The 14,739-nt window shown below is 56.0% G+C and overlaps 1 protein-coding gene and 1 pseudogene across 2 annotated transcripts in view; one reads left to right on the plus strand and one right to left on the minus strand.

Moving 5' to 3' along the window:
• SMAD7 (SMAD family member 7) overlaps positions 1–12,105 on the minus strand; it is a 29,257-nt gene extending 17,152 nt beyond the window's left edge. Inside the window, exons 1-3 of one of the 2 annotated variants that reach the window (XM_037165078.2) lie at positions 9,918–12,105; positions 8,519–8,572; positions 2,815–2,886 (exon numbers count right to left, since the gene is read on the minus strand). In XM_037165078.2, coding sequence (XP_037020973.2) covers positions 2,815–2,886; positions 8,519–8,572; positions 9,918–10,527 — 736 coding nt within the window. In that variant the 5' untranslated portion in view covers positions 10,528–12,105. Of the gene's footprint in view, positions 1–2,814; positions 2,890–8,518; positions 8,573–9,917 lie in introns of both variants that reach the window. The other variant, XM_037165077.2, reaches the window with a different exon arrangement.
• Positions 10,594–14,739, plus strand: part of LOC119063640 (zinc finger protein 512B-like) — a 30,432-nt pseudogene continuing 26,286 nt past the window's right edge.

Raw genomic sequence — 14,739 nt, forward strand, 5'->3', positions numbered from 1 at the left:
CCAACCTGCGGCCAGCGGGCCGGCTCCCAGGGCTCCCGCCGCCCACTCCCCTTCCCCTCCCCTTCCTCGCAGGAAAGGGAAGGGCCAGCCTTGCAGCCACCCTCCCCCCTTTTCAGGAGGGGGCATGCCTTTGAGGACACCCCCACCCCCACCACCAAGGCCCCACATTTTCACATTCGGCTGTTTTTTTCTTTCCCTTCTTCCCGTGCCAAGAGAATCAAGCCCTGGCTCCCGCTGCCGACCTGCCTCCCACCCTAAACTGAGCCCCATTCATTAAGGCTGCTCTCAGCCAGGGCAGGACAGGAAGGAAAACAGCACACGGGGCCTGTGAAAGAGACACTCAGAGAGGTTATTTCAAGGCGGAGGAGAGGAAGCAGGGGACAGAGCTTTGCGGGCACTTGCACCGTTCCCCACCTTGTTGCCCACGTGCCCCCCATTCCCAAAGTAGGCTCCCACCCTCCAGCCTCTGCTAACCCTTTCCCCTACCCAGCAGGCACCCCCCCCCCAGCCAGGCCCTGCCCCATTCAGCCACCACAGCCCCCAGTGGCCTCATCCTCTGCAAGGCGGACACACCCAGGCCACCCCCCTCCCCCCATGGAAAGATCAACTTCTTGAGGAGGAGGTTTCGGCTGCCTCCATTTACAAAACCCTCTGCCCTGGCCCCAGGCCACTACAGCTGTCTTTTGGAGGGCATTCTCGCTGCAACGGGTATGGCCCCGGGTTTTCTCCGTGCCCACCGCATCCCCTCCAGACGCCCCCAAACCAACGGCACCCAACACACAGTCTCTTCCATTTCCCCCCACGGCACATTATTAATAAACTGCTCCAACTCCAAACGGAAAGAAGAAAGAGCTCAAACTTTGAAGCCTTGGGAATTAGTAAATCAAGAGCTAAAATTCAAAACAAATGCTCTTTCATGTGGAGGTCCCCCCCTTTTTTCTTTTTGCAGTTTTGTTAAACCACGGGATCCCTTTAGAAGCAAGCACGCCTTTCCTAGCAGCTCCCCATTAATCTAAATGGTTGCAATTACTTTGGGGGGGTGTGGGGAGGATTAAAATAACTGTTTCACCCCCCATTTTGTTATAGAACTGGAAAAGCTTTTGGAACATAAAGCCCACCGGCCTCAGAAGGGGCTGCGTGGGGAATGCTGTTTAGTGGGTCACTGCTCAGCTCTCGGGCGTGCAGGGAGGCACCCGGTCTGGTGGCTCAGCCTGGCGTCACTTCCTCCAGAGCAGAGGAGACAGACAAGATGTTATCAGTAAGACAAACCTTCCGAAAAGCCCCCTTTCAAAAGCTACCACTTCCCTTGCTTATTTCATGTGGTTCAGAAGGGCTAGGGCTCCTCCCTGCACATTCAGGATTTAAAAAATAAAAGCATCTAACTGCCTGTTATTTTGCTCCAACCCTTTCCTCTCCTCGCCTTCTTTCTTTCAGGAACTCTCTCAGCCTTAGAAAGCAGACAAGACACGGTTCAGGCACTGCCCTCCTTCCTCGTGGCTCTGGACCACTCCCCTCCCTGCACCCCAAGCCCCCTCCCCTCTCCGGGTCCCTCTTTTTCCTGCTCAGTTCTCATTAGGAGCTTTGAGTAAACAATAGCCTCTGCCTCAGATAACACTCGGAGTATATACTGCACAGAAATACAAACAAACACAGTCTCCCTGAAGACATTCTCAGCAAGCTCCGTTCCTGGAGAGGAGAGCCTGGGCCAGGCTTGACCAATTAGTCGCCTCACATTGGAGGGTGCACCACAGCCCCCCCCAAGATAGTGGTGCAGCTTCTCCCTGAGCTGCCATGGTCCTACACCAATGCACAGACAAAAGCAAGAAATGGAAAGTGCCCAGACTCTGCTGGAATTCCCCCCAACCACCCCCCTGGTTGCCTTCCTCTTGCTTTAGCTAGTTCTTTAGAAAATCCAGTGATGGTATACTGGGGTGGGGAGGATAGGTGGAAACAGGATGGCTTGGAAAAAATGGCAATGTCTCAGTTACATTGCTAATGAGTCTCTCCAAGTTGATCGCTCTGTCCTCTTGCCCCTCAGGAGCAATGATGCTCAGGCTACCCAGGGACCCCCATCCAATCCCATAATCCTCCCGCAGCTCTGAGGAAAATCGTCCCTCCTGGGTAGCAGTGTTAGCACCTCCTGTCTGCAGTGCCCAGATCCTGCCGCTACAACCCCCTGCACTACACTGGACTGAGAATTAGGACATGAAGAAGCAGCATCAAGGCCATTACTCTGAACGCCCATCCTACACTTGGGATCTGTCTGAAAGGTGGATCCACCCCCTTCCAAGCACCTGAGGCACAAAGGGAAAGAGCAAAAACAAGAACTGAAACCCACGCCATGAGTGGTGTGGCTCCATGCATTGAGGACCGGCCTGTGAACTGAAAGGTCTCCAGTTTGATTCCTGATCAGGGCACCTGCCTGGGTTGCGGGCCAAAGGGGCAACTGATAAATGTTCCTCTCCTTCTCTTTCTCCTCTAAGAAATAAATTTTAAAAAATTTTTTTAAAGAGCTGAAATCTATAAACATTTCAAGCCAGGAGCTGCTTAACAACAACCAAGAAACAGGGCAGGACACCAGTGTGGAGGTGGCCCGAGTCCTCGCGTGTGCGGTCACTTCAGCACAAGGAGCTGAATGAAGGGTCCCAGAGTCACCCAGGTCACACCCAGCGTAATGCACCGAAAAGTGAGATCTCCACACCAGCTGGGGCGACAGACGGCCATCCACCCCCATTCCTCCCATCTCCAGCAATTTGGGGGGTGGGGGAGGAGCCCGTGTTGGAATTGCCAGGAAAATCTGAGAACGCATCTTACCTGAAAGCCCCCCAGGGGCCAGATAATTCATTCCCCCTGTTTCAGCGGAGGAAGGCACAGCATCTGGACAGTCTGCTGTGGATTTCAAAAGGGGAGAGAAAGAAAGAAATACAGAAATAAATACATAAAAAACACCAAGATTAATTTTTAAGCACATTCTAAACAGCATTCAAGAGAAACCAAACATTCCACACTGCTGACTCCCGGCCCCGAGGCTGACATGAATGGGCTGCTCAGGCCTCGCGCTGCCCATGGGGAGACGGACCACAGCGCCCTGTCACCGTCTGGGCTCTGGGGGGCCAGTTAATCATTAGTCGAGTCAGGCTTGATCACAGACTGGCTGGAATTTCTCTCTTCTTGAAAATCCCCCATGCAGGGAAAGCAGGTAGCTCCCAAGGTCAAAGAAGGCCCAGGTTCTGACCCTCAACACTGGGGCTGTCTCCCTGCTGCCATTGCTCCCTGAGCCTCTTTGCTTGGACCCAGTGGCCGCTCTGCCATTTCCATGGACCAATGTCTCGCCCTGGTCTTTTAAAGACAGACTTGCCAGTTCCTTAAGACTTTCTCAGGACGGGCGTTGGGCTACAGGGACTTCTTTTTTCCTTGTTAACGGACATATAGTAAGTATGGGAAGGCGCGTACATCTCCGGCACAGCTCCACGAGCTGGGCTCACACTCACACCTGTGCGGAGCCACCAGCAGATCGAGATATCAAGACGGAGAACATTCTCATTCTCAGCAAGGCTCCCAGCCAGAGGGGACACACTCTAACCTGCTGCAGGCCTAGTCCAAACTCCCCATCTCTGGAAACCATCCCAGACAACCCTGGACCTGTGAGGCCCTGCCCTCGGTCCCTACAGCAGCATCTTCCTGGCACCCAGCGCCTGGAACTTCCTTCTGCTGCCTATACCTGACCCTTTACCTTCAGAGCCTGTCTGTACCAACGCTACTTGTAAGCTTCTGTTCATATTTTTGTCACCCTCGGGTACTAGGCACAGTGACCTAAATGTTTACGAGGATAACAACCTAAATGTTTATAAGGATAACGACAAATCTAGCTGAGAGGCAAACTCAGCAACCTCCCTGCAAGCAATTAAAACAAAAATTAATGCCCAGGAACCAGAACTAATGAGTCGCAGGAAACAAAAACGCACAAGACCCTGTAAGCACATCGCGCACCTGGCCAATGCCAAAGTTACTGAGAGCCACAGCGAAAGGCTGGTTCACACAAGGTGCCGCTGCCCTCACGGGGGTGGGGGGGTCGGTGGTACACACTCCAGCCCCCCACCCCAGGCCACTAGCAGGAGAACCTGTGGTGCCCACCACCAGTTTCCCACTGGAACCACTGGACCAGTAAACCAAGCAAAAGAGCCGTCCGGAGGCCCACAGCCCATGGGACCCCTTTAGTGGCCCAGCAGCTGTTTCCATTACCTGGTGAAGGGAGATGGGGGGCCCACTGGTAGCCAGAAAGCACCTCTGGGTTTCTGCTGCCTGCACGCCCCCCGCACTGCACCCCAACCCCCTCTCTCTCTCATCCCTGTGCCAACACTCGGCAGCATGCTCTCCGCGGCTGGAAAACCAACTTTGCAAGAATTTTCTCCACCAGGGGAGGGGGAAGCAGGAGGAGCCGCGGGCAGGGAAAGAGAAAAGACTGTGTGTGATCTCATTTTATCAGTGTAAAGTATAATTCCTAACCGAAATATACAGTTTTACAGGATACACTTAAATCAAATGGAAAACAATAGAGGAGACAGGAAATGGAGCTGCTTGTTAAATGGTGTGTACCCTGTACTTTCTAAACCACTTTGATGGCCTTCACCATGGTCTCCAGATCAGCTGCTCCCCACCCCCGAATGGAAGACAGCCCCACATTAAACACGATGACTTATGCAGGGCCACGCCTCCCGCCGGCTTTGGCTGGCTGAGTCCCAGGGCAAGGTGTTTCAAAGGAAAGGCCCGGCAACTCGGGGCAGAGCTGGGACCACGTTCAGGGTGTCGGCCTGCCTCAGATCAAAGGTAAGCCAGCCCCACACTGGCAACCACAAGCGTTTTATGAAATGGTGCTCTGCCCTTCTGCAGAGCCTTTGATCTCAGGAAGGATTTACAAACATTAATTAGGCCTCCCTACCACCCCTGTGAAACAGCAAAGTAGACCTGCTCAACTCGTACCCAGGTAAACTGAGGCGTCATTGACTAGCCCAAGGGGCCACCCAGTAAGCTGGGCCATACCCAAGAGTACAGCCTCTGTCCCACAGCTCCCCCTCCCCAGGCCACCAGAGTCCTCACTCTTCGCTCCCTTCCCTGCAGGTAGCTGGGCTGACACTATCTTCGGCATCCAGACTGGCCTCAAGCTACTGCCAGACTTGTAAAGTAAGGTCAGAGCAGCCACACCCCCATCGCTCAGCCACAAAAAAGCTCCCCAGAGGTGGAGCGCTACTGCCAGGGTCTCCGCTTCCGCCTGTGCTTCCCACTCTTCAGAGCCCAAGCTGGCACACACACGGAGGCACGGAGGCCCAAGCATCGCCAAGCCCCCAGTGGATGCTGGGCGCCGTGGAAGAACCCCTCTCCCAGCAGCAAGAGTCTCAGAAGATGCCAGGGGAGCAGCCAAGGACGGAGCTGGTGAGAGGCGTACAAGCTGAGGCAGCTGGAGTCCCAATTCCCTCACCAAGAGGATGGGTCCCAGTGCGCCAACCCACTCTTTCAAATTAGTTCTGAGCTTCCCAAGTGTTGTCCCCAAGACAGAGGAGCCACACCACCACCACCACACCCCAAGTGTCCCCCGCTCTGCCCCAATCCACAATCTTGGTCACAGAAGGACAACCTACCACTGCACTGGAATCATCACACTTTTTAGGCAGGCACATCACCAGGCCTGCAGAATCAATGACTGAACCAAAAAAGGAGCAAGTAAATAAAGCACCGATCTAAGTCTTTGATCATCTGGAGATAGAATGAGGCCTGGAAAAGTTGAGAGGAGCCTGAGTCGGGAGGTAAAGGCAGGCTAGATCCCAGTCTCCCCAGCTAGACTTTGGAGGCTCCATCGCCAATGGACACTGGCCAAGTGGGTCCCCAGCCTAAGCAGGTCCAGTGCACCCCACAACAACCCCGCCCCCGCCCCCATTCTTCAACCCTTTCAGGCCATGGGATACAGCGAACACAAGGAGCAGGGCCCTCCAGTGCCATCCCCTCAGCACCCCCCACTGTGACGTGAGATCTAACCCCAAACAGCACACTCCTGTCCCTGGTGCGGTGAGGGAGGGCAGGGAGGGCAGGGAGGGCCGCCTGACTCCGTACTGCCAGGAGGCTCGGCCACCCTGTCCCTAGGTTCAGCCACATGGAAGGCTCCTTCCCAGAAAGTGCTGCTGGCAGTCAGGTCTACAAAGGTCAGGCCCTCAGAGGCCGCAGCCGAGCGGCTTGAACCACAGCAAAACAGCTTCACTTTCAGTCCCAAGTCCCTCCGCGGGCTGCAGGGCAAGGCCCGGCCCCCTTCCCGCCGCCTCTTCTCAAGCTGGAGCCTTCTCAGAAAGGATTCCCTTAGTTGTGCAACTGGTTAAGATTTTAACAGTTGTCCACTGTAAAAATCTTATGACTGGTTCTCACCTAGTAACCCAAGACCAAAAATTCCACCTAGGGCTTAGAAACTTAAGAATGTAAGTGGCTGATCTAAATTCCCCAGCCAAATACTCCCCCCTCCCACAGAGAAGGTGAGGAGAAAAACCTGGGGCAGCATCTGTCTGTGTATCTGACCTCACCACCCCAGGTCACAACCCGCAAAATCAGCACACACCCCCACATGTCTGTGGCGGGGGGGAGCCCCCCAGCCCCAGACCTGGCTGCCCCTCCCTGGGTCAGGGCAGTCAGTCCCTTCCAGGGGGGCTTCCCCTGCCACCACCGCTCCTCCTGTCCTTACACAGGGATAACTTTTTTCATTCCTTTTTTTTGTTTGTTTTATTTTAAACAAAGCATTTTGGGTGAGTAACCAGCCGTTTGAGTTTCCGATTGGCAGGTTAATCACTTCCTATTGGCTGATGTGGAGAACTTTTCTCTCCCCGCCCCCCCCGGAAGTGGCACATTCCTGTCTATGTGGCTTCTCTGTTTACACACATTTTGCTACCTAATGTCAGCACTTGCTAATGAATAAATATATCACTCCACTCACTGAAAATGAGGTCCTGGCCTGGCAGAATGACTGCTTAAATCCGGTGAACAGATTTATTCTGGTATCTCTGCAGGAAAGCCAAGAGAATGTAACTCTTCTCGTCTAGGGTTTAAGGAGGTTTCTGCGGGCATTTACCCTTAGGGTCAGTGACTGGTCTTTCTTTTAAGGAAAACCTCCGAATTTGAAGACTACACAAGAGAAAAAACAACAACAGGACAGAGGTGACCCCTTGAAGAACTAACCTCAGGAAAGAATTCTTGAGTCTTAGAGCCAAAAACCCAGTCAAATTATTCTTTGAAAAGCAGCGCTTGATAATTTCATTTTAACATTTGTTATAAATACAGAGAGCTGGTTATCTACTCATTAATGACCATTTATCTGGTGTTTTGTAAATCGAAAGCAAAATATCACATGCTTTGCAGGCCACTTATTAAACAGGCACCAGGCAAGCAGCGACGCCTTCCCGACTTGAGAGAGCGGTGTGGAGTCCCAGGAGGGCTGTGGGCTTCGGCTACACCGTTCATTAAAGTATTTAATTTATGACAACGCCCCAGCAAAACTTTTAATTAGTGGGGGGAAAGCCCAACAGCCAAAGCTCATGAAGCACAAGACCTAAGAATTCCAAGAGTAAAATGAGGCCCAACCCTTCACTTCTCTCAGAACCTTGGCAAAAAATAACATTGTATTTTTCAGGCATCCAGTATATAGGACACAAAGTTTCCAAGTTACGACCCCTACTTCTCAGCTACTGAATCTCCCCCTGTAGTAAGAAGAGGCTCCTGGACACAGGGGCCATCCTGGTCGTCACCCCCAGGCCCCAGTTTTGCTGACCCTCTTCCTCCTGGCACTGTCAGCTCCACAGGGTGAGCCCCACGCTGCCAGCCAGAAGCTGAGTGCAGACAATCACCACAGGGCTGGTGCCAGTCTCAAAGGAGCTTTTGCCCTGGCCCCATGCCATCTGGTGACAAAGCAACAGGCGGAGAGCTATGCTAAAAACTTTTATAGCCCCAACCTAGAGTTCTGAGCAAACCCAGGAGGGCGGCTGACTTGCAGGCAAGGGAGCAGAGGGAACCCAGGAGGGTGGTTTTGCCTTTCCTTCCTAAAATCTCTAACCGTTTACTCCACACGCAAGTCTTCTCTGCACCTTTTTCAAGTGTGTTCCCTTCCATCAGATTACCCATTCTTCCCACCCACCCCTCCAGTGCTCACAAGTCTGAGTTTTCCCATCAACCTGCCCTATCTGGCTCCCAAGACACTTCTGCACGGATCAAATTCCACGTGTTAAAGCTGAGCCAGCTTCAGTCACGGTGTGCAAATAGATGAAAGGGGAACAAATTGTAAAGCATATCTAGGAAACTTTTTTTAAAGTTATATATGTATACACACACACACACACACACAGAGCAAACTTCCAACAGAAAAAAACCTATAAACATCTCCAGGCAAACCCAGCACCTCCCCCCAAGCCACTGCCTGGGCAGAAAAATCCGCATTCTAGAGGCTGTTTCTAACTTGAGAGGAGGGATATTTTTAAAATCATCTACTCACCAGTTGGTTTGAGAAAATCCATCGGGTATCTGGAGTAAGGAGGAGGGGGAGACTCTGGAATTAAGAAAGTAAGAGAAAATAAGGGCCGAGCCATGAGAAAGAGAGATACAAACTTATGATAACAGAGGCATTCTTTTAGCCCAACTGTTTGTCTTAGCTGTGGGGGTTGGAGGCAGGGCCGCGAGGCGGTGATTGCCTTGATATTTAGCTGTCAGATAAACAAAGGAGGCCGCCTGGCGCCAGCCCCGGCGCTGCGCTCCTCCACGTCTGCGGACGCCACCGCGGCTCGGCCGGCCTGGCTGGAAACCACCCGCTCCGCCGCGGCTGGGCTGGCCCGCGCGCACTTCACAGTTCCCAGGGCGGGGGGCGACAAAGGCCACCCCCCCGCCCAGTCCGGGAACTGCAGACCCCGTCCCCCCCCCCGCCCTCCCCACCAGGGACTCAGTTCATCTTCGCCCCCGTCGCTCCAGTAGGCACCGGCTCGGGGAGCACCGGGCTCCCCCTCTCCTGGCCCCACCGAGAGACGCGCCCCAAGTGCGCTGGTGAACTCAGGCGGATCTGCTGCCGCCCGGGGAGCGCCCTTCCCACGTTCTGCACCGAGGCTCCGAGGAACAGGAAGCAATGGACGAGGCTGAGCAGATAGCGGAGGGAGCCGGTGTCTCAGCCCGGGCCCCGGCGCAGTAAATAAGGAGCAGCGTCGATCTGGAGAAACTGGGGACAGAACCCCCGCCGCCACCGCCCCCCCCCGCGGTTAATTCTGTGCTTTCTTGTGCTGAGAAAAAGAAAACCAAGGGACACCCAACTTCTCCTGACTGCCGGTTCTTTACAACCCTGGGCTGGCAGAGTTGAGAGGAGATACCCAGGTCGGCCTCCCATCCTCTCTTCGCCCCAAAATCTCCCCAGCTGACCGCTGGGGCAGAGTCCGGGCCGCTGAGCCCGACGTCCCTCTCTCTATTTACTAAAGGAGCAGAGACTCGTCAGCCTTTACAACTCGTTTCTCCCAGCCTTCCTTGGCGGGCTTGGACCGAATCCAACTCGGCCACACACCTCAACGCCTTTCCGGGTGCGGGGGAGGCGTGACCCCTACTTCTCTCCGCAGCCCCCCGACCTGGTCGGGAAATGAGGACGACTAATTTTTAACCGTGTGTCTGCAGAGTGTGCATAAGCAGCGCCCATAGCCCCATCAGGGCAACAGAAAAAAAAAAATTGGAAGGGAACCCCAGGGAAAACCCTTTCAGTTTCCCCTTGTCTCTACTTTTGTCCTCACGTCTCCTCCCGGGAAAGGCTGTGCACTCCCCTCCGGAGGTGGCTGCACAGACCCAGCCCGCGGGGGCTCTTCTTCCACCGCCGGAGCGCCGAGGGGAAGGGAGGGGAGGGTGGGCGCAGAACAACTTCTTACCTAGTTCGCAGAGTCTGCTAAGGTGATGGGGGTTGCAGCACACCAGCTCGGGGTTGATCTTCCCGTAAGATTCACAGCAACACAGCCTCTTGACTTCCGAGGAATGCCTGAGATCCGGCCACCTGAACACTTTGCACAGCAGGAGAGGGAGCGAGTAGGACGAGGGCGGCTGGGCGGGCTGCGAGCCAGCGGGCGCCCCCAGGCCCAACCTGCAGTCCAGGCGGCCCGGCAGCAAGAGGCACGCGGTGCGCGTACCGCCGCGGGACTCCACGGCCTGGAGCAGCAGCTCCAGCTGCCGTTCCTTCAGTTTCTTAAGCACCGAGTGTGTGAGCGCCTTCAGATCCGCCTCGGCGCCCCCGGCCGCACCGGTGCCCCCCGCTGGGGGATGGGGATGGTGACCTTTGGCACCTCGGGCCGCCTTCCCCAGGCAACAGCCAGACCTGCTTGCGCCGCCGCCACCGGCCCCATGTGCCCGGCCGTCCGTCGCCCCCTCTCCCCGCAGCTCGCCGCCTCCGCCGCCTCCCCCCGCGCCCTCCTCCTCGTCCTCGCCGCCGGGCGCACGGCTCCTCCAGAGACGCCGGACGAGCGCAGATCGTTTGGTCCTGAACATGCGGGGCGAGGAGGCGAGGAGAAAAGTCGTTTGCCGGCTAAGGAGCGAACATGACCTCCGCACACCATGAAGAAGTCGGGTGCCGAGTTGGGGCAGCAGGCGCAGGCGACAACAGCAACAACAGGGGCCCGGGCAGGAGCGGCGGCGGCCCGAAGGGCGCTCCGTGGCATGCGCCAGTCTCCCGGAGGCCGGGACGCGCACGGGGGCCCGGAGGCGCCCGCCGGGGCTCGGGGGCCCGCGCTCCGGCTGCCCCACCCCGCGCGGCCCGCGCCGTGCGCCGCTCTCGGGCCCCGGCGCACCCCGGAGGAAGGCGGCCGCCGCTTCCCTGGGGTCGGCAGAGCCTGCCCAGGTCGGCGCCTCCCCAAAAAGAGGCCCCCCCGCAGTGGCTCCCGAGTGTCGGGCTCGCCAGCCTCGGCTTCCTACATGGAAGACCAGCGGGGGCAAAAAACGAAAGGCGTTGGACGGAGCTGGTGGAGGGAGGAAAAAGCCTCTTTCCCCCTTGCTAAGCAACTTAATTTGGGGGTGGGGAGAAGCAGGCAATTAAAAAAAAAGCAGGCACGCGATTTATTTTTTTCCTCTATATCCTTAGTAACCGGATCTCCTCAAATTCCGTGCACACGAAGACTCGGGGGAGGGGGCCGAGTGGACTTCACCCTGCATGAGACGTCTGGCGAAATAAGAAGGCTCTCTCAAAATCTAAGAACCAAATATGCAAAGCTCAAAATGAAAAACACCACCTCCTCCCACCCTGGAGGTCGGGGGCCGTCCGACTGGAACTGGGGTTTAAAAAAAGAAAATGTTTACAAAGTAGAAGAAGACGTTTGAGGGGTGGAAACAACGTATCCACAAGTTACATCCCCCTTTTTCCCTTGCAGATCCCCGCTGGTCTTCCTCTCCTTTTCTTCTGCCAAAAGAAAAAAAAACTATGTATTTTTAATCCACAGAAAGCTTTGGCTAGACTGCTTCACTCCTCCGCATATAGGTGTTTCAGGGGAGTCTCTGGTCTTTCCTCCTTCGCTCCCAGGCGCTCCGGACTTCCTCGGGGTGGCGGGGCCGCAGGGGCAGAAGATGCTGCGGCGGCGGCTGCGCCCGGCGGGGCTGACAGCGCGGGGGAGGGCGGCGCGGCAGCGGCGGCTGGCCCCTGGCGGGTCGCGCGCTCTCGCCCTCCAGAGCGCAAGATGCTGTCTAGTTCGGGGGCCGCCGGCGCCCCCTCCCCTGGCCGCGGCTGACGGCTGGGCTCTCCGTAAGGGCTGCTCGCCTCAACCCGGCTATAGCAGCAGGAGGCCCCGGTGTCCTCACGCCGCCTCCTCCTCCGAGACTCTCCTCGTCGCGCCTGGGAGCCTCCTTGTCCCCCGTCCGCCCTCTCCTGGCGCTCGGGTCCTTCTGCCGCCTCCGGGGTTCGCCACGCCGCACTCAGGGGCTTCGGGGCCGGGCTCTCGGCAGCTCGGCGCCGGCAGGCTGGCTCTGTCTGGGGCAGCTCTCTCGGGCGCGGCGAGCGGACCCAGCACGGCGCCCAGCTGGCTCGGCTGGCGCGGCTCGGGAACTGGCTCCTCTGTGCACCGAACAGGCGAGCGAATGTGCCCGAGGCTCGTTGCCTCCTGCAAGGCCTCCCGCCCCCGCCCCCTTCCCTCCCCCTTCCTCCCCCGCCCCCAGCGGCTGCCGCCGCCGCCGCCTCCCCCCAACCCCCCCGCGGGCCCTCTGCTCTGCTGGTTCCACTGCGCAGTGGCGCGCCCGGCTCCGGCTTCGTCACGTGGCCGTCTAGACACCCTGTCGCTTTAAAAAAAAAAAAAAGCGATTGTGTTTCGCAAACAACAGATCGGGTTTCTAAAAGCTATTTCTCCCCCCGCCCCCAGCCACCACCACCCCTCCCGGGTTTTCGGAGAGGGGGACCTTGGAGGCTGGGGGGGGGGGTGTGAAGGGGTGCGAATAAAGGTGGGGAGCAAAGAAGCTCCTAGAACGGACTGAGACCTGGCCGGGTCAGAGGAGAAATGAGAAGCCCCGAGAGCACCCAGCGGGCTTCGCCGGCGAGTTGCGGAGCGGAACGAGCCGGTCGGTGGCCCGATTTAGACCCAGCCCGTGGAGCTTCGCGGTGGCTGTCCCGCGCACTCGCCCTAGCGCTTCATTCATTCGTTTTGTTTTAAAGGCCCTGGCGACGGATCCCTTGGCCGCGCGGGAGGGAAGGGGGAGGAGAACGCTGTCTCCGTTCAAAAGACATTTACACTGGACTGGACCGAAGCCCTGGGAGGTGTGCGCTGGAGGGAACAGCCGGGCCGCCGAGGGCGGGGAGGCGGCGCGAATGTGACCTCAGCGGCGGCCGCGTGCTCCCTCCCGCCCTCTCCCGTTCCGGGCTCGGGTTTCTAGGACTGCTTGGAGAAGTGTGTCTTGTGCACAGCTCTGGAATGCATTTGGCCGATTGACGAGCTGCGAGGGGCAGCATCCTGGCGGGAGAAGGTGGGGGCGGGGGTGGGGGCGCGGCGGGACTCGCACGCCCGCCGCTGGCAGGTTTCCTCTGGAGCCCGGAAGACCTCAGCCACCCCGCCTCCCGGCGCGGGGACATTACCTTTGGAGCAGACCTGCCTAGGACGTACACATGCCTGCGGAACCCGTTTCTGCCCCTTCGTGGGCCCCGTAGTGTTCAAGGTGCTCAGGGTCAGAGGTTTTATCCCCTGACCGTACGTTTGGGAGAAGCACAGACCCGTTGGCAGATTATTGCATGGAAATGGGGAAAGCATTGGAAGAAGGCTAAAGGACCAGAACTATTTGCTTCGTGAAAGCAGATGGTGCTGAGAAATGTACTGATTCAAGTGTATGTATAGGCTTCAGTATTAATGAGGCCACTAGTTGGCATGGTGATCTAACCTCACATCTTTTTTAGTGGAATAAGATTTTTTTAATGTTATTTAAAATTGTGAGGTCAGGAGGACAGTGAAACTCATTGGTGAGTTTGACCGGATCTTTAGAAAAGAAGAAATGTACTATTTTCATTTTCCCAGCTAAATTATACATTCATAAAAGGGAAAGGCACAAACGAATCTTAGCCTTAGAGCTCCACCCACTTCCCTCCAACCATTTAAGGATGTCTGGCATGCAGTGAACGCTCACTAAATGTTTAGGAGTCAACAGAATGGATACAACTTAAAGGGTCATTTGGACCACACCCCCTAAGCCCACCAAAAGCACTTTTGGAGATATAAACATGAAAGAAAATCAGGAATATTGGTGACATGATCATCTCCAGGGAAGGGGTCCTGAAAACACGGGGACACCAAGCAATGCAGGGGCACGTGGTGGCATGGAGCAGGGACACGTGGCGGCATGGAGCACGGACCGGCACTCTAAGCAGTGCTTTGTAAGGCCAGACAGGCAACTGTACAGGACCATAATTTTGTAATAAAACTGTTGCTCCTTGAAAAAGGGCAGGTGTGTGTGTGTGTGACAGTGAGAGAGAACTTTCCAAAGACGCAACCTGCATCAATAGCAGCCAGCAAAGCCCAGGAGAAAATGGATGAGGGGGAGGCTGGGGTGTGGGTGACCCCATCAGAACAGGCCAGACGGAAGAGACAGAAAGGGTATTTTTGAGGTGTCTGGGAAATGTATAACCTGAGAAAAGCTTAGAAAGCATACCAGACTAGAAGTCAGAAAACCTGGTTCCCAGCAAGGGCTCTGCCATTCACTGGTTAAATAATTTGCACTTGTGATCCTCACATTAGGCGGGCACTTGGCAGGGCCAGGAAAGCTTTCTGGCCAAGTTTCCTGCTCTCTCGGGGTCCCTTTCCCTCTCTCGGCTCTGGGCCTCACTAGGAGATCTTTGCTCTTTGAGGGAGGCAAAGCAAGGCTCTCAGAGTGACAGGGCTCAAATGAACAGAAAGCAAATGTCCTCACTCAAATTCAGCTTCGAATGCTGGGGAATCTGAAGACTTTTGCAAATCTGGCCAGTGGTGCTAACACTGTAATGAGAGGCCAAGCACATGCAGGGCAGGTAGGTTTAGTGGGTGTTTCGGGAGTTGCATCTGACGTCACAGCTTGTCTGGGTGGAACATGCATACACTTGCAGAGATATGTTCCCATATAGTGTAATTGTGGGTGTTTTAATTCAGGCGTCACCCCTACCTTGCCCTCTCTGCTCGGCTTTCCTCCTCGATTTTACTGCCCTGAGTAGACAATGGGTGGATGCTGGGCAAGTAGCTACAATGGCTGGTGCTGCTTTATTAG

Source organism: Artibeus jamaicensis, unplaced genomic scaffold (genome assembly GCF_021234435.1).
Source record: "Artibeus jamaicensis isolate MK-2021 breed Jamaican fruit bat unplaced genomic scaffold, CSHL_Jam_final contig_354, whole genome shotgun sequence".
Lineage (NCBI taxonomy): Eukaryota > Metazoa > Chordata > Mammalia > Chiroptera > Phyllostomidae > Artibeus > Artibeus jamaicensis.